The 21,839-nt window shown below is 48.9% G+C and overlaps 1 protein-coding gene across 1 annotated transcript; it reads left to right on the forward strand.

Annotated features, from left to right (window-relative positions):
* Window positions 1–1,557: 1,557 nt before the first annotated feature.
* Window positions 1,558–21,661, forward strand: gys2 (glycogen synthase 2; the record flags this gene model as incomplete). The annotated part of the gene is made up of 16 exons (XM_079735932.1): window positions 1,558–1,681; window positions 8,331–8,512; window positions 9,437–9,628; window positions 10,190–10,375; window positions 11,615–11,759; window positions 12,299–12,416; window positions 12,651–12,771; window positions 13,258–13,364; window positions 13,783–13,842; window positions 14,100–14,178; window positions 16,660–16,773; window positions 18,587–18,713; window positions 19,056–19,151; window positions 19,537–19,700; window positions 20,223–20,303; window positions 21,428–21,661. 16 exons carry the CDS (start codon window positions 1,558–1,560, stop codon window positions 21,659–21,661), a joined length of 2,130 nt encoding a protein of 709 aa, XP_079592058.1.
* Between the last annotated feature and the right edge of the window lie 178 nt (window positions 21,662–21,839).

Consider the following 21,839-nt stretch of genomic DNA (forward strand, 5'->3'; position numbering starts at 1 on the left):
TTCATAACCGAATTATTTCAGTATTGGCCCGTGTAATATATTGACAAATAAGCATTTATTACTGTTGATATTTTAAAAAAATAAATATGAATAAACCAGAATAGCAATTTAATGCAGTAGTGTACAAGGTAAATATTCGGACGCACCTGTCGCGAGGGGCCACTCCGCAGAGCTCGAGCCCCGCAGGCTCCTGGCCGACGTCCCGCTGTTACGCATCAGAACTATCGCGAGAACCAACACCGGCGATAGACTTCTCATATTTCGCGCAGGGTTTTTCTTCGTCGTTTTTCAAACAGTCCGTAGGCTGCAGTTTGTCTTTAGGAGTAAATGTTTTTTCTTCCTTGCTGCTCAACCGGACCCTAAAATGAAACATTCCTGATGTTTACCTGGCGGGTCTTTTATACCTCCGCTAGGTGACTTCTGGTGACTCCTGGAGGCGAACGCCGTAAATGACGGCTGCGTGTCGAGCCACAAATTGCGGCGCAGTAATGAATTATTTATCAGAATTTCCCGGAAATAGACCATTACCTTTCGCTTTCAGCTGAAATCATCCTCCATTTGGAAATAAGTACATCTACGAACACACAGGTTGTAGACCGAATGTGGTATTCCGGAGTATTTTCCTTCCTCATACAAAAGCTATAATCGTGTGTTTATTTACAGTTGTGTACCACAGTTGGTACAAACCCAGGAACATTTTCAGCATCGAGTTGGTATCAGGAAACCAACCAATGGGCTTAATTCTTGATAAAGATTAGACGACACACATAACACACACACACACACGCATAATACACACACACATCTCACACACACACACACACAACACACACATAACTAACACATTACACACACACATAACCAACACATAACACACACGCACAAAAAACACACTAACACACACTCACAAATACAAAATATTCACAAACACACACACACACATTTTCAGATGCCCAAAGACCTAAACAGCATTCTGAGTTCCAGTGTAGAAATGAGGATTAACACTAATATCTAAATAATGGGTCCATTTTTACAGATTCAGAGTCCTTTGACGACATGCCTTCTACTCCCTGCAGACATCCAGTGTGGTCCAGCAGCATGCAGCCTCTGATAGGACGTACAACCCTCCGTGTACACCAACACTGCGCCCACTTTCTTAATGAATAACCTTACTTAATATTGATGTTAGTTTGTATTTTGTTTCAGAAACATAGAATGGTGTTTCTTCACCATTAGGCTGAAAACTATCATCATAGTATTCTCTTTTTGTAATCTAGTAATCTCATGGTTAAAGGTTATGGTATTAGTATCGCTCCCAACAGTTTCATCATTTGACACGGGCAGACGGCTATGAAGTGTTTGTTTGGCCCTGGTGGGAGGGGCCGGCCCCTAACCCCTCAACCAATCACCTCGCTGCGTCCCAATTGAATGGCGGTGAACTCTGGGCCCGCCGCTGTTTGCACAGTGAAACAGCTGTGTTCAAACAGCGACCCGAACACGGTCCGCGCGGTCGCTAGGGGAGCCTCGTTAGAGAACAGGACCCTCCAACGCCTCACCATGCCACTGGCCCGATCCTTCTCCATGACCTCCCTGAGCGGGGTGCTGCCCCAGTGGGACGAGGAGGACCTCCCCGTGGACGACCTGCTGCTCTTCGAGGTCGCCTGGGAGGTCACCAACAAAGGTCAGGCCTCAGGAACGCTAACGTCTGCTATGTCACGATGATGTCACGCTGACGTAACGCTAACGTCTGCTAACACCACGATAATGTCAAGCTAATGCACTTTAATGCACCGCTAACGTCCCACTAACGTAAAACTGACCTAAAGTTACCGCTATCGTCATGCTAATGTCTGTAACGTCACGCTAATGCACTTGCAAAATGCAACGCTAACGTCACACTAACTTTAAGCTTACGTAATGCTAGCGTAAAGCTAAGGCAACGCTAACGTCATGGTAATGTCATGCTAACAAGGCCGTCTAACCAGGCCGGCTAACCAGGCCGTCTAAGCCGGCCTCCTCTGACCCGTCTGTCCATCTATCCCTGTGGCTCATGCGTCACACGATGACAGACAGGTGTCAGTCGAAGGGAAAACACTGTTTCTCTGCAGCAGTGAGTCCACATGTAGAGGCGTCTGTATTAACACAAGGGGATCCCCTTTAAGTCACTCTACTGGTGTTCTATTTATCACATCTATTGAGGTGTGAGCGTTGGGGCCGTGATGGAATGGAGCCGAACGGCCAAGTCCTGAACAGCCCAGCGGTGACCGTACGGCTGGGGGCGCCCCTCTGGAGTTACTCAATAACACACACACACACACTCACTCACTCACTCACTCACTCACTCACTCACTCACTCACTCACTCACTCACTCACTCACTCACTCACTCACTCACTCACTCACTCACTCACTCACTCACTCACTCACTCACTCACTCACTCACTCACTCACACAAACCTAAGGACATACACATAAACACACATACACAACACAAACACACAGTTTTGATGGCATGGTCTGTATTTGGACCACCTGGATATCAGTTATAAATATATTTTGAATATTTGCAACCTAAATTTGTGTGTTGATGTTATTTCTTCACGTTTGCTTTTAGAATTCAAAACATTATGGCAGTGATTTGCTGCCATAGTCGTGCATGATTTAATGCCAATTAATAATTGACTGTGAGCGGAAGACTGCTGGTTTATAGTATGGATGTTTGTGTATGTATATATGTATATGTATGTGTGTATATATGTATATCATATGTATGTGTGTGTATAGATATATATGTGTGTGTGTGTGTGTGTATATGTATGTATATATATGTATATATATATGTATGTATATATATGTATATATATGTATATGAGGGTGTACTGTGGTCTGTGGGACCATGTATTCAGGATTTAGCCGTTATTTAGTTTATAGTCAATATTTGGTTTCCTGGGGTCAAACCTGAGGCCAATCAGGGGCCAATCAGGAGCCTATGTTTGTTTTGGGCTCTGACAGAGTAAACTCAAAGTGGTCAGTTTAAACATTTATACAAGATCCATTTGAAAAGCTGGTACGTACAGCAATATATATAATTTAAAACAACGTTACACTAAGAATGCATTAATTAAGTTTGAAGTGCTTTGAATCGAGTCTGATTAACGGAGTTCTTTTTCTAACTGCGTTCAGTGTTTCACTATGGGAATCGCCTTGGCGTGACCTACTATGGAAGCTCCAAATACACCACGTCTGTCCTTGACAGACAGCTCGGACTGTGTCACGGGGCCCCGCCCCCTGCACTTATACAGTCGACCATCCCTCCTCACACCATTCTCGCTTTTCTTCCCGTGAGAAAGCTACTCAAGCTCCCTCAGCTCATCTAGGCTAGGTTCCTCGAGCTGGGTCCGGGCGCTGAGGACGCAGAGGGCGATGCCAACTCTGACCTCCTCAACATGGACGAAATGGAGGAAGAGGAGGACGATTCCACTTTTCCTGTCCAACAGTCCAGACCCCCTAGTGCCTCTGACACTGTGCCACCAATGGACAGTAACTTGTATGAGGTTTGCAAACGGGCTGCGGCAAAATTGTGCATTCAATGGCCTGCAACCCCGGATGCTGAAGGGGAGGAGAGAGACCTGTATGACGGCAAAAGGCTCCCACCAGCCCAACCGCCGTCTAAGCAGCTCCTGCCACCAGTTCCCGCCTGCATGAAGGAAATGAGCCGCTACTGGTCCAGCCCATTTAAGAGCAAGCTTCCAACGAAGGGCTGCTCTAAGCTGGAGATCCATGGGATGGGTGAGCTGGGGTTGGCCGAACCCCCAGCTGTTGAGCCTTCAGTGGCGTAACACCTCCACCCAAACCATCGCTCTCTCTGCTTCTTCTGGCATCTCTCTGCCTGATAAGATGGACCGCCTCACCGCATCCACTTATCGAAGGATATATAAGTATGCAGCCCAGTCAGTATGCTTACTCAATGCCATGACACTGCTGTCTGCATATCAAGCTGAAATACTGGAGGAAATGGGTCGCCAGCTGGACTCTGGTTCACCTAACCCTGCCCTCTGGGATGAAATTTGCATTGTGAATGATCTTGTCCTGCGCTCCTCACGGGGCGCAGTTCAGGGCTGTGGCCGAGTTATGGGACTTGCAGTGTCAGGTGAGAGAGCGTTATGGCTCAATCTCTCCGGACTGGGTGACACACAGAAAGCTGAGGTCATGGATGCAGCATATGACCCAACCAAGGGTCTGTTTGGTCCAGATCTGGAGAAGATGAGAGCGACCAGCACTCTCAGAAAACAAGAAGGAGAAGCCTTCGATCTCTGCCTTCCCAGAAAGCAGGCTCCCCGCCCGCCCCAACCAGCAAGGTCAGGCTTTGCGGCCTCCGCAGCGGCGGCAAAGGGAAAACAAGGGGGAAGCAGGCCTCAGGAGGCCTACAGACCAGCCCACACAGCTGGCCCACAGACCAACCAACAGCCTAGGTCAGAGAACCCGAGGCCATGGGGCAAACACTCGACCATGGGCCAGGAACCGCTCTCCACACCCCGGGGATGGGAAGAAGAAGCGTGCAACCTAACGCTCCCAGCTTCTCTCTCTTCCCCACCCATGAAGAAAATAAATCTTCATGGTTCAGGGACCTGGATAGGTTCAAGTTTTCCAGGTGCCCTTTCTCAGTCTCTCCCGCCTCACGTTCAGAGCGAGGTGAGACAGGGGCAACAGGTTACACGGTGTCACCAAGTACTTTCACTCTGTTTGAATGTGAAAACTATAAACCCTGCATTTTCACAGCCAGGCAAAGGGCCAAGGATGAAATGCACAACCCAAAACAAAATAAATCAAAGTCTTGGCCCCTGCATTCCCATAGGGGGACCTCACGCTCCTCCTGTGGGAGCAGACCGCTCCCCTCTGTTCCCGAGGGTGACGTCATCAAAGCACAGCCACATAGGACCTCTCGCTGGCCGAGTGGAGCAGTGGCGCGCATGCGCAGTTCACCCGTGGATTCTCTCCACTATATCACAGGGTTACAGACTGCAATTTGCTATGAAACCACCCAGATTCAACGGCGTGTTAGTTTCTATGGCCAAGGGAGATTCGGGACGAATCCTAGAGGACGAAATATCGTCCATGCTGAAAAAACAAGCGATCAGAGCCGTCCCGGGCGAGCACGCCCAACACGGTTTTTACTCCCGTTACTTTTTCATTTCAAAGAGAGGGAGCTCGTCCCTTCGCCCCATATTAGATCTCCGTGTGTTAAACAGACACCTGCGCAAATACACGTTCAGGATGTTAACACACAAAGTGCTCTGTCATTCAATCCGTCCAGGCGATTGGTTTGTAACGATCTATCTCTCAGACGCATACTTCCACATCGCCATTCATCCCGCGCACCGGAGATTCCTCCGGTTCGCGTTTCAGAACACAACCTACGAATACCAAGTAGTCCCGTTCGGGCTTTCATTAGCCCCGAGAGTGTTCAGCAGGTGTGTGGAGGTAGCTCTGTTACCGCTAAGGAACAGCGGCATCAGAATATCGGCTTATTTAGACGATTATCTGATATGTTCCAATTCACGCGAACAAGCACTCAGAGATTCTGCTACGGTGGTAAACCATCTCAGGACTCTGGGATTCAGCATCAATTGAGAAAAGAGCCGTGTAGACCCCGCACAATGCTCCGAATATTTGGGTCTCCACATAAACTCTCTCTCCTATCGCGTCACACTAGCGGAGAGGAGACAATGTCTCTCCCTCTGCAGGCAGGGAAGGCCGTATCGTTCAGATTATGCCTACGCCTACTTGGCCTTATGGCTTCGGTGATATCAGTGGTGCATTTGGGGCTTCTGATGATGAGAGGTTTACAGCGCTGGGTCACAGCACTGCGTCGATGCCCCCGTCGCCACCTGAACCACAAAGTGAAAGTAACACCAGCGTGTGTTACCGCTCTCCACCCGTGGTCGGTGCGCACGGCTCTGGCAGCGGGCGTCCCGCTGGGGGCCGTGTCGTCCAGAGTTACCATAACAACGGACGCGTCCCTGTCAGGGTGGGGTGCGACAATGATGGGCAGAGCAGTGAATGGCACCTGGAGCCACACTCTGGCTCAGGCCCACATAAACGTCCTGGAGCTGTGGGCAGAGTTTTTTGCTCTAAAAAACTTCCTGCAATTAATCCAGGGCCGCCATGTCTTAGTGAAAACAGACAATACCACTGTCGTGGCACACATCAACCGGCAGGGCGGCACTCGCTCACTGAAACTACACAAGCTAGCTCGAGAAATTATTATGTGGAGCAGCACCAGGCTATTGCCCCTTCGAGCAACACATGTAGCGGGCGTTTTGAACAGAGGAGCAGATCTGCGGTCCAGAGGGAACCCCCTTTACGGGGAATGGACTGAATCCACAGGTTGTGAGACAAGTTTGGCAGAGATACGGCCTGGCAGCCGTAGATCTCTTCGCCTTGCAGGAAAACGCTCAGTGCCCGCTGTTTTTCTCCCTGTCAGACGCAAAGGCTCCTCTAGGGGTAGACGCGCTGGCCCATCCGTGGCCAAACGTGCTGCTATATGCATTCCCCCCTCTCAGCCTAATCCCCACCCTAGCCAGGGTGAGGGAACAGGGTCTGTCGCTAATCCTGATAGCACCGCGGTTGCCATCCAAACTTTGGGTGGCAGAAATAATACAACTCCTGGCGGGCGAGCCATGGCCTCTTCCCCTGCGCAGGGATCTTCTCTCCCAAGCATGCGGGGAGATTTACCATCCGCACCCAGACCGCAAAGCGCTCTGGGCTTGGCCCGTGAGAGGTGGAACTTGAATGCTGCAGGCCTACCTGCACAGGTCGTTGACACTATTCAGAATGCAAGGACCCTTTCCACTCGCCAGCTTTAAAGTGGCAAGTGGCGGGTTTTTGAGGACTGGTGTGACTCGAGGCACGCCATTCCATATCAGTGTTCCGTGGTGGACCTACTGTGTTTTTTACAGGAATTGTTGGAAAAGGGTAAGGCTTTTTCCACGATTAGAGTATACCTAGCTGCCATCTCAGCTTGTCATGTTGGCTTTGGGGATAAGTCTGCAGGGCAGCATCCCTTAGTTTGTCGCTTCATGAAGGGGGTGCGACGCAAGCTCCCAGTTTCCAGGCCCCTGGTCCCTTTGTGGGATTTATCAATGGTGCTAGATGCCCTGTCTCATCACCCATTTGAGCCGTTGGACGCGGTGGGGATGAAGTTTGTGCCGCTGAATGCGGCACTGCTTTTAGCTTTGACCACAGTTAAGTGTGTGAGTGATTTACAGGCATTGTCTATCCGTCCTTCCTGCTTGCAGTCTGGTCCGGGGGCCTCCAAGGTCTGCCTACGGCCCAATCCAGCTTTTGTGCCTAAGCTGGTTGAGTCAGCCTATAGGTGTCTCACAGTGGAGCTGTCGGCATTTCACCCACCTCCTTTCTCCTCTGCGGAGGAGCAGAGCCTTAACACACTATGCCCAGTGCGGGCACTGCATGTGTATGTGAGCCGGTCGGCTGCTTTTAGAAGAGGGGATCAACTGTTTTTGTCTTGGGCCACTCCACATAAAGGCAAGCCTTTGTCTCGTCAAAGGCTGTCCCACTGGATTGTAGAGGCTATATCTCTTGCTTATGAATGTAGGGGCTTGCAGCCCCCCCAAGGCTTGAGGGCCCAGTCCACAAGGGGTATGGCTACTTCGTGGGCCTTATTCAGAGGGGTGTCAGTACATGACATTTGTGCTGCGGCGAGCTGGGCTACGCCTCACACGTTTGTAAAGTTTTATAGACTGGATGTCTCAGGGCCTTCTGTGGCACAAGCAGTGCTGGAGACAGTCTCACCAGGTTCCATGGCATATTACTGCCTGGTGGAATTTGCATGGCTTCGGGAGACATATGCAATACGGGAGTGGTCTATATCTCCCATAGTGAAACACTGAGCGAAGTTAGAAAAATAACTTTGGGTTACTTAACGTAATCCCTGGTTCTTTGATAACGGAGTGAGGTGTTTCACCAACACGTCCCTCCTTGCATATACACGGAAAGAAACCGGTATAGAATGTTGTGAGGAGGGATGGTCAACTGTATAAGTGCAGGGGGCGGGGCCCCGTGGCACAGTCCGGCCTGTCTGTCGAGGACAGACGTGGTGTAACTGGAGCTTCCATAGTAGGTCACGCCGAGGCAATTCCCATAGTGAAACACCTCACTCCGTTATCAAAGAACCAGGGATTACGTTAAGTAACCCAAAGTTTTCCGATCGCTGAACTCAAATACTCTGAGTCCACTCTGGGTAACGCGTCTTCTTGTAGCAGCGAGTATGCCTTCAGAAGGACCGAACAAAGTGATGTTTCGTGCTCTCAGTGGGGGGCATCTACACGGTGATCCAGACCAAGGCCAAGATCACGGTGGACGAGTGGGGGGAGAACTACTTCATGATGGGGCCGTACTACGAGCACAACTTCAAGACCCAGGTGGAGGCGTGCGAGCCCCCGCTCCCCGCAATCAGGAGTGCCATGGACACGCTCATCAGCAGTGGCTGCCAGGTCGTTACTCATATCATAAGACATGTACTTACACTAAGCAATCCTCTGTTAGACTTTTAGTTATTATACTTTGTTCTATATTATGCATTCTTTTTTATATTTTGTCTATACTTATATACTCATTGTGGTACATTTATTATACGTATATTTATAATGCTTTTATTTAAGACTATACATTTCTTTTATACATCAGTCGTATTAATATTTCTTATTTTGTAGCGTATTATACAACATACAATAATGTAAGAAATTGCCACAAGATGGCAGTCTAACATCAATATAAAGAAACGTGTAATCCTAAGAAATAAACAAACATATCGTCACCCTCTTAAAGTAATGGCCTAAGTCACCTTTTTGCCAAAATGATTTTCTTGCCTAAATCAGCTCTTTGTGATGCTAGCCACCTCTGGTAAAATCCCCAACATCCTCAGTTGAACAGATCATGACATGATCTGTTCAACTGAGGATGTTGAACAGAGCTGATTTAGGCAAGAAAATCATTTTGGCAAAAAGGTGACTTAGGCCATTACTTTAAGAGGGTGACGATATCTATATATTCGTAAATATATATGTGTATCTGAATCTAATCTAAATGTAAATATCTATATCTATTTTATATATAAATATTGTTAGATATTTCAAGTATTGTATTGCTCCAGTGTATTTTGTTTCTATTCTCTATTTGATTATATTTTTTGTGTCTGTTTGTGCGTGTTTCTGTGCTGGTGTTTGTGCGTGTGTGTCTGTGTGTGTGTGTGTGTGTGTGTATGTGCTAGCGTGTGTGCGTGTGTGTGCTTGCATGTGTATGTGTGTGTGTGCTTGCATGTGTGTGCGCGTCTGCATGCGTGTTCATGCATGTGTGTGCCTCTGCGCGTGTGTGCCCGTGCATATGCGTGTGTGTCTGCGCGTGCGTGCGTGTCCCAGGTGTTCTTCGGCCGCTGGCTGATCGAGGGCAGCCCCTACGTGCTTCTGTTCGACGTGGCCGGGGCCAACTGGAACCTGGACCGCTGGAAGGGCGACCTCTGGGACTCCTGCAACATTGGCCTGCCCTCCCACGACCACGAGGCGGGCGACGCCCTCATCCTGGGCTCTCTGGTCGCCTGGTTCTTCAAAGAGGTTCCCCTCTCTGTACCTTTGACGGATCAGAGCCTTTTACGGACAGAGGAGCTTAAACACTGCGTTCCGATTGGTCCACTCGGGCTCTGTATAGATAGATAGATAGGATACTTTAATGATCCCTCTGGAAGGTTCCCTCAGGAAATTGCACTTCCAGCAGCAGCAAACGCCATGTTACAAATAGAATAAGAGTTAAAAACAAGTATAAATGATTGTATTGTGTATTGTTTAAGGCATTACAATTTTGTAGTCTTGCTGTTTGATATGTGAGTACAGGAAACCGGTTCCCTGTCGAGTGCACTGCGTTATACCAATGCACTGGAAAATATGTTTAGAGCAGATGCACACCTAATCCCGCACTATTACCCATGATGCACCAGGGTTTTCAGTGTCATTTGGTTTGTCCAATGGAGATGGTTTCCTTATGTACTGCTGAACATGAGCTGAGGAAACTCTTACTCTATAATTTAAGTTAATAAATAGATCCTAAGGAAAGATTTAAGAGTTGTATTTTGAGTGTCACCTGACCACGTCTCACTGGTCTCTGCTCATTGGCTGTAGCTGACGGATCACCTTGGCGACGCCCCCAACGTCATCGCTCACTTCCACGAGTGGCAGGCGGGCGCCGGGCTCATCCTGTCCCGCGCCCGCAAGATCCCCATGGCGACGGTGTTCACCACGCACGCCACCCTGCTGGGGCGCTACCTCTGCGCCGGGAACGTGGACTTTTACAACAACCTGGGCAAGGTGGGGCGCACGCGCTCACACACACACACACACACACGCACAAAGGCAGGCAAACACACTCCAAAAACACAAGCACGCAGAAACATAGACACGCGAAAACACGTGCAAAACGTCCTCGTCGTTCTAAAACCACCTCAACAAGGTGAACACAGCCACACACGCAGACACATGCAAACACACAGACACACACCACATGCACAAGCACACACACACACACACACACACATATGTTCAAGCACACACGCACACACTCCCTCACACACATAAACACCCACACAACGGAAACGCTGACTTCAACAACAACTTCGACAAGGAGCAGGAGAGCACACATGTCGCCCCCCTCCCCGGCCTCCACACGCCTTCCTCATGTTCTGTTCTTCCGCTCAGCGCTGGAGCCTAAAGGTCAGCTCATGGCTAAAGGTTGCGCGCTAACAGGCTGAGGTAATTGACAGCTGCTTGTCTCAGAGACGGAGCAGAGAGTTACTGAGCGCCCGACTGCGTCAGAGCCCCACTGGTTCCAGCGCCTCTGACCGCACCAAACGTAAACAGATTACAGCTGGAGCCTCGTTAATGGACACGTGTCATCAACCTCGTTACTGAGGAGGGGACGTTCATTAGATTATCCTCAGAGAATTATAGAGGGAGAGAGGGGCTTGTAATAATGTGATGGCACTTGACCACTTTGTTTTTCATTTTCATTTTATGTTCATGAACATTAAAGCTTATTTCATTCATTAAGATACTGTATCTACGTATGTATGTATCTAGAAGAAGCCGTCAACATCATTCGTCAAAAAGATCTTTCTTTGGGTCTTTGTTTCACGTAGAGCAGGAGAGAGGCTCTCAGGAATAAGTAGTAAAATCTAGCCCCGTGCTCCATAGCCCCTGAGCCCCAGGGGACCCCCTGCCCTAGGCACCCCAACATTGGGCCAGTGGACCGCACTCGCTGGGGGTCCCGAACATAGAGAGTAGGACGTAGAATCCGTGTGGGCCGTCTCCAGCCAACGGCTCACAGTTGGGTGCGGGTGTGTGGCCACTTAATAAGTAATATTCATCTCTCTTACGAGCTGATTTGTATTTGTTTTACAACACAATTATTGGAAAACGATTTGACTTCTTATTCCTGAGCTCCAGGGGCCGACCCGTCTGCTGTGGTGTGCGTTGGGGCAGTGGGCCCCCTCTGCCGGGGGTCCAAGAGCCCCAGGCCCCCTTTGACCCGTCCTGCTGTGTGTGTTCCAGTTTGACATCGACCGGGAGGCAGGCGAGAGGCAGATCTACCACCGCTACTGCCTGGAGCGGGCGGCGGTGCACTGTGCCCACGTCTTCACCACCGTGTCCCAGATCACGGCCGTGGAGGCCCAGCACATCCTGCAGAGGAAGCCAGGTGGGGAGCATCTTCACCGCGACACCGCTGTGTTGGTTGAAGGAACCCTGCAGCCGGTCTCGTGGTGAAGCCGGGTGGGGACCGCCTTCACCGCGACACCGCTGTGTTGGTTGAAGGAACCCTGCAGCCGGTCTCGTGGTGAGGCCAGGTGGGGACCGCCTTCACCGCGACCCCGCTGTGTTGGTTGAAGGAACCATGCAGCCGGTCTCGTGGTGAAGCCAGGTGGGGACCGCCTTCACCGCGACACCGCTGTGTTGGTCGCATGAACTCTGCAGCCGGTGGGGACCGCCTTCACCGCGACACTGCTGTGTTGGTTGAAGGAACCCTGCATCCGGTGTTGTGGTGAAGCCAGGTTGGGACCGCCTTCACCGCGACACCGGCGCATTGGTCGAAGGAACCTCACAGCCGGTGTTGTGGTGAAGCCAGGTGAGGACCACCTTCACCGCAACACCAGGGCTAAGGGAGTGCTATTCTTGTATTTAGTGTAGCCCTGTCCAGGGTTCCTAAGCCCATAACCCTGGTCCTGTTCCTCTGTCCAGACGTGATCACCCCCAACGGGCTGAACGTGAAGAAGTTCTCCGCCATGCACGAGTTCCAGAACATGCACTGCACCAGCAAGGCCCGCATCCAGGAGTTCGTCAGGGGACACTTCTACGGGTGGGTGTTGGGGGGGGCCCCCACCTGCAACCAAATAAGGACTTCATGCTATTCTTATAAAACAGAATGTTAAAGGGAATTCAACCCAAAATGCAGAATGCAGTTTTAGACTAAATTGTTATACAAATTATTGTGAAACAATATATAGTGCCGGTTATGGCAGGATATATAAAGATAATTTTGATATTGATAATATGCTGAGTCTACCTTTATATGTCCCGTCCTCCCTGGCAGACATCTGGACTTCAACCTGGAGAAGACGCTGTACTTCTTCATCGCCGGACGCTACGAGTTCTCCAACAAGGGAGCGGATCTTTTCCTGGAGGCTCTCTCAAGACTCAACTACCTTCTCAGAGTAAGAAGCTAACCCCTATCAAGCCTTTCTTGGGCTCTTTTAACTAACTACCTGCTCAGAGTAAGAAGCTTACCCCTTTCAAGCCTCATCAAGGCTCTCAATGCTCAACTACCTGCTCAGAGTAAGAAGCTAACCCCTATCAGGCCTTATATAGGCTCTTTTAACTAACTCCCTGCTCAGAGTAAGGAGGCTGCTAGCCCTGTCAAGTCTTATCAAGCCTCATCAAGGCTCTAGACTCGACTACCTTCTCAGAGTACGGAGGTTACTAGCTCTATCAAGTCTTATCAAGCCTCATCAAGGCTCTAAAATCGACTACCTTCTCAGAGTATGGAGGCTGCTAGCTCTATCAAGTCTTATCAAGCCTCATCAAGGCTCTAAGGATCTACCATCCCACGCCTCACGCTTTACAGTGACGTTTTAAGAGGGCCAGTGGTACTGAGTTCTGACCTTAATTTCTCTCTCCGTCTCTCTCTCCCTCCCTCCCAGGTCCATAAGGAGGATGTCACCGTTGTGGTGTTCTTCATCATGCCCGCTAAAACAAACAACTTCAACGTGGAGTCCCTGAAGGGACAGGCCATACGCAAACAGCTTTGGTAAAGAAGTAGGATCACACACACACACACACACACACACACACACATGTGAGCGCACGTGCACGCTGTCCCCCTCAAGGGACGTGTCTCGCTCTCATGTTACACTCTCCTGTCTTGTGTCCTCCAGGGACATGTCTCACTCTCCTGTGATCCAGGGACATGGCTCACTCTCCTGTCCTCCAGGGACATGTCTCACTCTCCTGTCTTCCAGAGACATGTCTCACTCTCCTTTCCTCCAGAGACATGTCTCACTCTCCTGTCCTCCAGGGACATGTCTCACTCTCCTGTTTTGTGTCACCCTCTAGGCACATGTCTCACTCACCTGTCGTCAAGGGTTATGTCTCACTCTCCTGTCTCACTCTCCTGTCCTCCAGGGACACTCTCCTGTCTCACTCCCCTGTCTTGTGTCCCCCTCCAGGGACACGGCCCAAGGCGTGAAGGAGAAGTTTGGGAAGCGTCTGTACGAGGCTCTGCTGAAGTGGGTCCCGCTCCTCTCTACACGACCGTTCTCTCCAACACCCACTAGGACCAGTTCTGTTCCAACAGAACTGGTCCCGCTCCTCTCTACACGACCGTTCTCTCCAACACCCACTAGGACCAGTTCTGTTCCAACATTTATAATACCATAATACATGAAAGCTTAGCAAGCTAGGCAGGGCGGAGTGATAACTTTGATCACTATGCAATGAATAGGTCAAATGTTACTCGATACAATTTCGACGTGTTTGTGTTCAGGGGGGAAATCCCTGAGATGAACAACATCCTGGACCGCGATGACTTCAGCATCATGAAGAGAGCCATCTATGCCACTCAGGTACCGGGGTTTGGCTGGTTGGCTCACCCTTTTGCCTTTTCTGTGTGTTCAAATTCTACTTCATATTGTACATCATATTCTTCTTCCTATCCTGCACATTTCTCTTCAGATTCCTCTTCATTGTTGTTGAATCTCGTGGCGTGGTTGTATTGGATTGCTGCCATCGTCTCTCAGAGCAGAAATAAGCAATTGATTTACCATAAAATAGATGAATGGCGTGCTGTAGGACATACACGCACGCACGCACGCACGCACGCACGCACGCACGCACGCACGCACGCACGCACGCACGCACACACACACACACCATTCTGTTGTGCTTTAGGTTTATATTTATTGTAATAAGTTACCGTTGCAGTGGGTGAATACAACGTTTTATTCCAAACTGATGTGGTGTTGCCCTTTGCTACACTAACAATGTATATAAACATTTTAAGTCTTCAAATGTATATACAAATGTCAGATTTTATGATGTACCCTTATCTTGTGTGCACAAGTTAAATTTGAAATGAAGTTTATTCACAGCTACAACAGGAAGGATGTTGATTTAAAAATAGTAAACCACACCGTCTAAACAGTGTCCTAGTTTATAAACTTTACAGATAAACATCCTCATGGTCATAAAGGTACAGGTTGCCTGTTTGCCTCCTCTCATCACGTGCTGCCTTGAGCCCGGAGGGAGTGGGACTCTAGTCCTCGACGGTGTGAAGTGTCATGGTGCCTCTATCTATCCATTACCACGCCAGGGATTCCCTTGAGCAAACATGAATGAACGAATGAGAGTAATGAGGTAATCACAACCCGGCCGAGCCACGTGATTGGTCGAGGGAGAGGATGTGGGTGCGGAGGGGCCGGCTGTTGCTAGCCGATGGCATTCTTAAAGGCGGAGTCGCCGATAACGGAACCTTTCTCAATTAAACGAATTTATGTCCACGTCAATATTCCAGGAAATGGAATGCTGGGGGGGGGATTGATCGAGGGGGGGTTAATGGAAATGGTGTGGGGAGGGGGGGGGGGGGGACAAACTTGTGAATGGGCAACGTAGCTGTGATTAATTTTCTATTAAATCTATTACTCTCGCTCTAACACACACACACACACACACACACACACACACACCTCTCCATCACTTCATGTGCTAATACACGCCACACAGATTTTTATTTTAGCATTATATTTATCATCACTGGTTCAAAACTTTTCCACACATAAAATAGAAGAGCTCTTCATCACACGAGTGGACAGAAGCCCGAATGCGTTAAATCAGTCCATTGAATCAGTCCATTCAAGAAGGCGTAGGCGGACAGTGTAGAGGCTTGGCTGTTCTGCTCCCAACCGTACCGTACCGGGTTCGATCCCAAGTGAAGCTGACCTGTAGGCCTCCTAGGGCGATGGGCATCCCCTCCACTATTGAAAATATATGCCCCAGTAATATAAATCGATATAATAAAGTAATATAAATCTATTTTAAGATATAGTACATTTACATTTAGGGCATTTAGCGGACGCTTTTATCCAAAGCAAGTCACAATAAGTGCACTTGTCAGAAGAAAGAGAAACAACACTATATCGCTGTCGGTAAGGATGTTCATAGAACCAAGTCCCAAGCACTAACAATCGATATGTTAACCCATTCCCCGTCTAATAGCTAGGATAAGAGGCTACACAATACTAAATGACTAAACAGTTCATATTAACACAGTTACAGTTCATAGTTACAAAGTTACAGTTCCCAGGTTGGAAGGTAAACCAAAATTGAATCTCCAAAGTTGTCGATCCGATCCAATTTGTTCTCCCAACCATTTTGAAACCTCCTTGAACAACAACAGCAGTGTGAGTCACAGTAACGTGGTGATCAGACATCATTAGCCTCTAACATATTTCATGTGTTGCAGATCAATACGGAGGTGATGAGTCCAAAAGGTTGCTCTCCACGGATCATCGCCCCGTCTCATTAAATGCGGTTCAGGGTGTTCAGGAACCATTTTGTGGGCATAAATGCGATTGATTTTCCAGTCTAGGTTTCAGGTTGGTTTAAAACCTGCGGCGGCAGCCATGATGTGGATCAGTCACACGTCGTGTGCAGTAGGAGAATTTATGTGTTGGTGACACTGTATGAGTTTGGGTTAAACAGACACAAAAATCTGGATTGTGTTTGCGATGGCAGTATCAAATATAGTCTGTTGAGTGACTTGACTCAGTTCCATGAAACAGAGCCGGTCATAATGTATTGGGGTAATTATGATAATGAGGCTCATGGAAGACTTCTGCTGGAATTATTTTACTGCAATTCCCAATTATAATGTTTAATTTCTTCTTCTTCTTCTCTCTCCTCATGCAATAATTCTTGTGCTCTCACTCAATCACTCACTTACACTCTCTCTCCTTCACACTTACTATTTCACTCTCTTTCGAACTCTCACTGTCTTTCACATATATACACACTGCCTCACTCCCTCTCTCCCCCGCCTGTGCCCACAGAGACACACCCTGCCCCCCGTGACGACTCACAACATGCTGGACGACGCCACCGACCCCATCCTGGCCAACGTGAGGCGCATCGGCCTCTTCAACTCCAGGAGCGACCGCGTCAAGGTACGCTCCCTAACCTAGGTTCATACCTCATTATCAAGGTACGCTCCCTAACCTAGGTTCATACCTCATTATCAAGGTACGCTCCCTAACCTAGGTTCATACCTCATTATCAGGGTACACTCTCTAACCTAGGTTCATACCTCATTATCAAGGTACGCTCCCTAACCTAGGTTCATACCTCATTATCAAGGTACGCTCCCTAACCTAGGTTCATACCTCATTATCAAGGTACGCTCCCTAACCTAGGTTCATACCTCATTATCAAGGTACGCTCCCTAACCTAGATTCATACCTCATTATCAAGGTACGCTCCCTAACCTAGGTTCATACCTCATTATCAAGGTACGCTCCCTAACCTAGGTTCATACCTCATTATCAAGGTACGCTCCCTAACCTAGGTTCATACCTCATTATCAAGGTACGCTCCCTAACCTAGGTTCATACCTCATTATCAAGGTACGCTCCCTAACCTAGGTTCATACCTCATTATCAAGGTACGCTCCCTAACCTAGGTTCATACCTCATTATCAAGGTACACTCTCTAACCTAGGTTCATAACTCATTATCAAGGTACGCTCCCTAACCTAGGTTCATAACTCATTATCAAGGTACGCTCTCTGACCTATGTTTATACCTCATTATCAAGGTACGCTCCCTAACCTAGGTTCATACCTCATTATCAAGGTGCACTCTCTAACCTATGTTTATACCTCATTATCAAGGTAGGCTGGCTCTAACCTATGTTTATACCTCATTATCAAGGTACACTCTCTAACCTAGGTTCATAACTCATTATCAAGGTAGGCTGGCTCTAACCTATGTTTATACCTCATTATCAAGGTACACTCTCTAACCTAGGTTCATACCTCATTATCAAGGTACACTCTCTAACCTAGGTTCATACCTCATTATCAAGGTACGCTCCCTAACCTAGATTCATACCTCATTATCAAGGTAGGCTGGCTCTAACCTATGTTTATACCTCATTATCAAGGTACACTCTCTAACCTAGGTTCATACCTCATTATCAAGGTACACTCTCTAACCTAGGTTCATACCTCATTATCAGGGTAGACTCTCTGAGTGTGTGGTTCTGTGGTTGTAGATCGTGTTCCACCCTGAGTGTGTGGTTCTGTGGTTCTAGATCATGTTCCACCCTGATTGGGTGGTTCTGTGGTTCTAGATCATGTTCATCCCTGTGTGTGGTTGCTGATCGTGTTCCACCCTGTTTGTGTGTGTGTGGTTGTAGATCGTGTTCCACCCTGAATGTGTGGATCTAGATCGTATTCCACCCTGTGTGTGTGGTTCTAGATCGTGTTCCACCCTGAGTGTGGTTCCCGATCGTGTTCCACCCTGTTTGTGTGTGTGTGTGGTTCTAGATCGTGTTCCACCCTGAGTGTGTGTAATGTTCTAGATCGTGTTCCACCCTGAGTGTGTGTGTGGTTCTAGATCGTGTTCCACCCTGAGTGTGTGTGTGTGGTTCTAGATCGTGTTCCACCCTGAGTGTGTGTGTGTGGTTCTAGATCGTGTTCCACCCTGAGTCTGTGTGTGGTTCTAGATTGTGTTCCACCCTGAGTGTGTGTGTGGTTCTAGATCGTGTTCCACCCTGAGTGTGTGTGTGGTTCTAGATCGTGTTCCACCCTGTGTGTGTGTGTGTGTGTGGTTCTAGATCGTGTTCCACCCTGAGTGTGTGTGTGCTTCTAGATCGTGTTCCACCCTGAGTGTGTGTGTGTGGTCCTAGATCGTGTTCCACCCTGAGTGTGTGTGTGTGGTTCTAGATCGTGTTCCACCCTGAGTGTGTGTGTGGTTCTAGATCGTGTTCCACCCTGAGTTCCTGTCCTCCACCAGCCCCCTGCTCCCCATGGACTACGAGGAGTTTGTACGCGGCTGCAACCTCGGAGTGTTCCCGTCCTACTACGAGCCCTGGGGGTACACACCTGGTAGGCCTGTTACCGTGGTTACTACGAGCCCTGGGGGTACACACCTGGTAGGCCTGTTACCGTGGTTACTACGAGCCCTGGGGGTACACACCTGGTAGGCCTGTTACCGTGGTTACTACGAGCCCTGGGGGTACACACCTGGTAGGCCTGTTACCGTGGTTACTACGAGCCCTGGGGGTACACACCTGGTAGGCCTGTTACCGTGGTTACTACGAGCCCTGGGGGTACACACCTGGTAGTGTGTGTGTGTGTGTGTGTGGACCCTATGTGTGTGTGTGTGTGTGGACCCAGTGTGTTCTGAGTTCATCCCCAGTGTGTGTGTGTGTGTGTGTGTGTGTCCAGGGGAGTGCACTGTGATGGGGATCCCCAGTGTGACCACCAACCTGTCGGGGTTCGGCTGCTTCATGGAGGAACACGTGTCAGACCCAGCAGCATATGGTACTCACACACACACGCAAACACACACACGTACGCACACACGAGCAAACACAGATACATACACACACACAAGCATGCACGCACATACTCGCACACATACACACACGCACATACACAAGCACACATACACATACACACAGGCACTTCCATAACTCTTGAGTAATTCTCTCCCTCTCTCTCCTGGTCTCCCTCTCTCTCTGGTCTTTCTCTCTGTCTCTGTCTCTCACTGGTCTCTCTCTCTGGTCTCTCCCTCTCTCCTGGTCTCCCTCTCTCTCCCTCTCTCTCTGGTCTCTCTCTCTGTCTCTGTCTCTGTCGCTCTCTGGTCTCTCTCTCTGGTCTCTCCCTCTCTCTCTCTGGTCTCTGGTCTGTCTCTGGTCTCTCTCAGGTATCTACGTGGTGGACCGGCGGTTCCGCTCGGCCCATGAGTCGTGCAGTCAGCTGACTCAGTTCATGTTCGCCTTCTGCCAGCAGTCGCGGCGCCAGCGCATCATCCAGAGGAACCGCACCGAGCGGCTGTCGGACCTGCTGGACTGGAGGTTCCTGGGCAGGGTCAGTACTACACACCCAGGCTTCTGAAGGCCGCTCTCGCCAACGCAGTGGTGGTGGCTTGGCTTTCCATTTTGAAATGTGCCAGCAGCCTGTATGGAGAGTCTTTGATTTAATAGGAAGGGTTGGAAAGCTTTGGCGTACAGCAGGCTGTACATGGCTCTGGTGAACCCATTGGCACCCTGCTGGGATTGGAGTGGCTTCAGACACATTTAAAACATTTAGTAGCTTGTTTGCAAACGGGCCAAACTTACAAACAAGCAAAATATGTTAGATGTATGGTTGTGTATTTATCACCGGAATACATTATGTTTGTTTGGTTTAATAAGAGAAATATTTGTTTGTGCTCATATTAATAGATGTTGGTGTTAATATAAAAACATGTTTGTTTGTGTTAATAATATAAATGTTTGTTTGTGTTAATATAAATACATGTTTGTTTGTGTTAATAATATAAATCTATGTTTGTTTGTGTGCTCGTCTAATGATTGGTTCCTCGGTTCTCTCCTCGCCTGTGATTGGCAGTTCTACGTCCACGCCCGCCTCCTGGCCCTCAGTCGAGCGTTTCCTGACAAGTACGAGATGGACCCCATGGCGCCCCCGAAGGTAACTAACCAGTTCTCCCAGCAGCAGCTCACAGCCCATCACACACCCCCACCAGCACCCTGACAGGTCAATCTCGGCCTACCTCTGACCCCCATTCCCAACTGTAATTGACAGCCTAACATTTGGATGAGTGGTTTGGTGTTTATTTCCTCCTGCTCTACTCAGAAGCACACACACAGACACACACTCATACATACACACACATGTACTCGCGCTTTCAAACTACATTCTTGTTTTTCTTTGAAAGCTCTTTACTGGACCTTTACAATTAAAATTAAAACACACAGACAAACATTTACATAAGTGAAACATGTATCATGCCTCTCTCTCTCTCTGCCAGAAACCTGTCCTAGATTACTGTCCTAGAATACCGTTCTAGAATACTGTCCTAGAATACTGTTCTACATACTGTCCTAGGATACTGTTCTAAACCACTGTTCTACATACTGTCTTAGGATACTGTTCTAAACCACTGTTCTAGAATACTGTTCTACATACTGTCCTAGGATACTGTTCTAAACCACTGTTCTAGAATACTGTTCTACATACTGTCCTAGGATACTGTTCTAACCACTGTTCTAGAATACTGTTCTACATACTGTCCTAGGATACTGTTCTAACCACTGTTCTAGAATACTTTCCTACATACTGTCCTAGGATACTGTTCTAACCACTGTTCTAGAATACTGTTCTACATACTGTCCTAGGATACTGTTCTAACCACTGTTCTAGAATACTTTTCTACATACTGTCCTAGGATACTGTTCTAACCACTGTTCTAGAATACTGTTCTACATACTGTCCTAGGATACTGTTCTAACCACTGTTCCAGAATACTGTTCTAGACAACTGTTCTAGACCACCATTCTAGAATGCTGCTCTATACTACCCGTCTAGAATCGTCTAGAACACTGTTCTATACTACTCTCATATATTACTGTTCTAGAATACTGCTCTATACTACTGTTCTGGAAAATTGCTCTTTACTACTGCTCTAGAATACTGCTCTATACTACCGGTCTAGAATACTGCTCTATGCTACCGGTCTAGAATACTGCTCTATACTACTGCTCTATACTACAGTTCTACAACACTGCCTCATCACTTCCTGCCCCCCCCTCCAGACAGAGGGGTTCCGGTACCCGCGGCCCTACTCCGTGCCCCCCTCCCCCTCCGCCTCCATCCACTCCACCCCCCACCACAGCGACGCCGAGGATGACGACGACGAAGACGAGCCCTACGACGAAGACGAGGAGGCGGAGCGGGACCGCATGAACATCAAGACGCCCTTCGTACTGGGGGGGGTCCCGGGGGGCCGGAGGAGGTCGCAGCCTGTGGAGGAGGAGGACGACGACTAGACCGGACCCGGGGGGACTAGACTGGGGAGGGGGGGACTAGACTGGGGAGGGGGGGAATAGACCGGACCCGGGGGGACTAGACTGGGGAGGCGGGGACTAGACTGGGGAGGGGGGGACTAGACTGGGGAGGGGGGGACTAGACTGGAGAGGGGGGGAATAGACCGGACCCGGGGGGACT

The sequence above is a fragment of the Pollachius pollachius genome, assembly GCF_949987615.1.
Source record: "Pollachius pollachius genome assembly, chromosome: 4".
Lineage (NCBI taxonomy): Eukaryota > Metazoa > Chordata > Actinopteri > Gadiformes > Gadidae > Pollachius > Pollachius pollachius.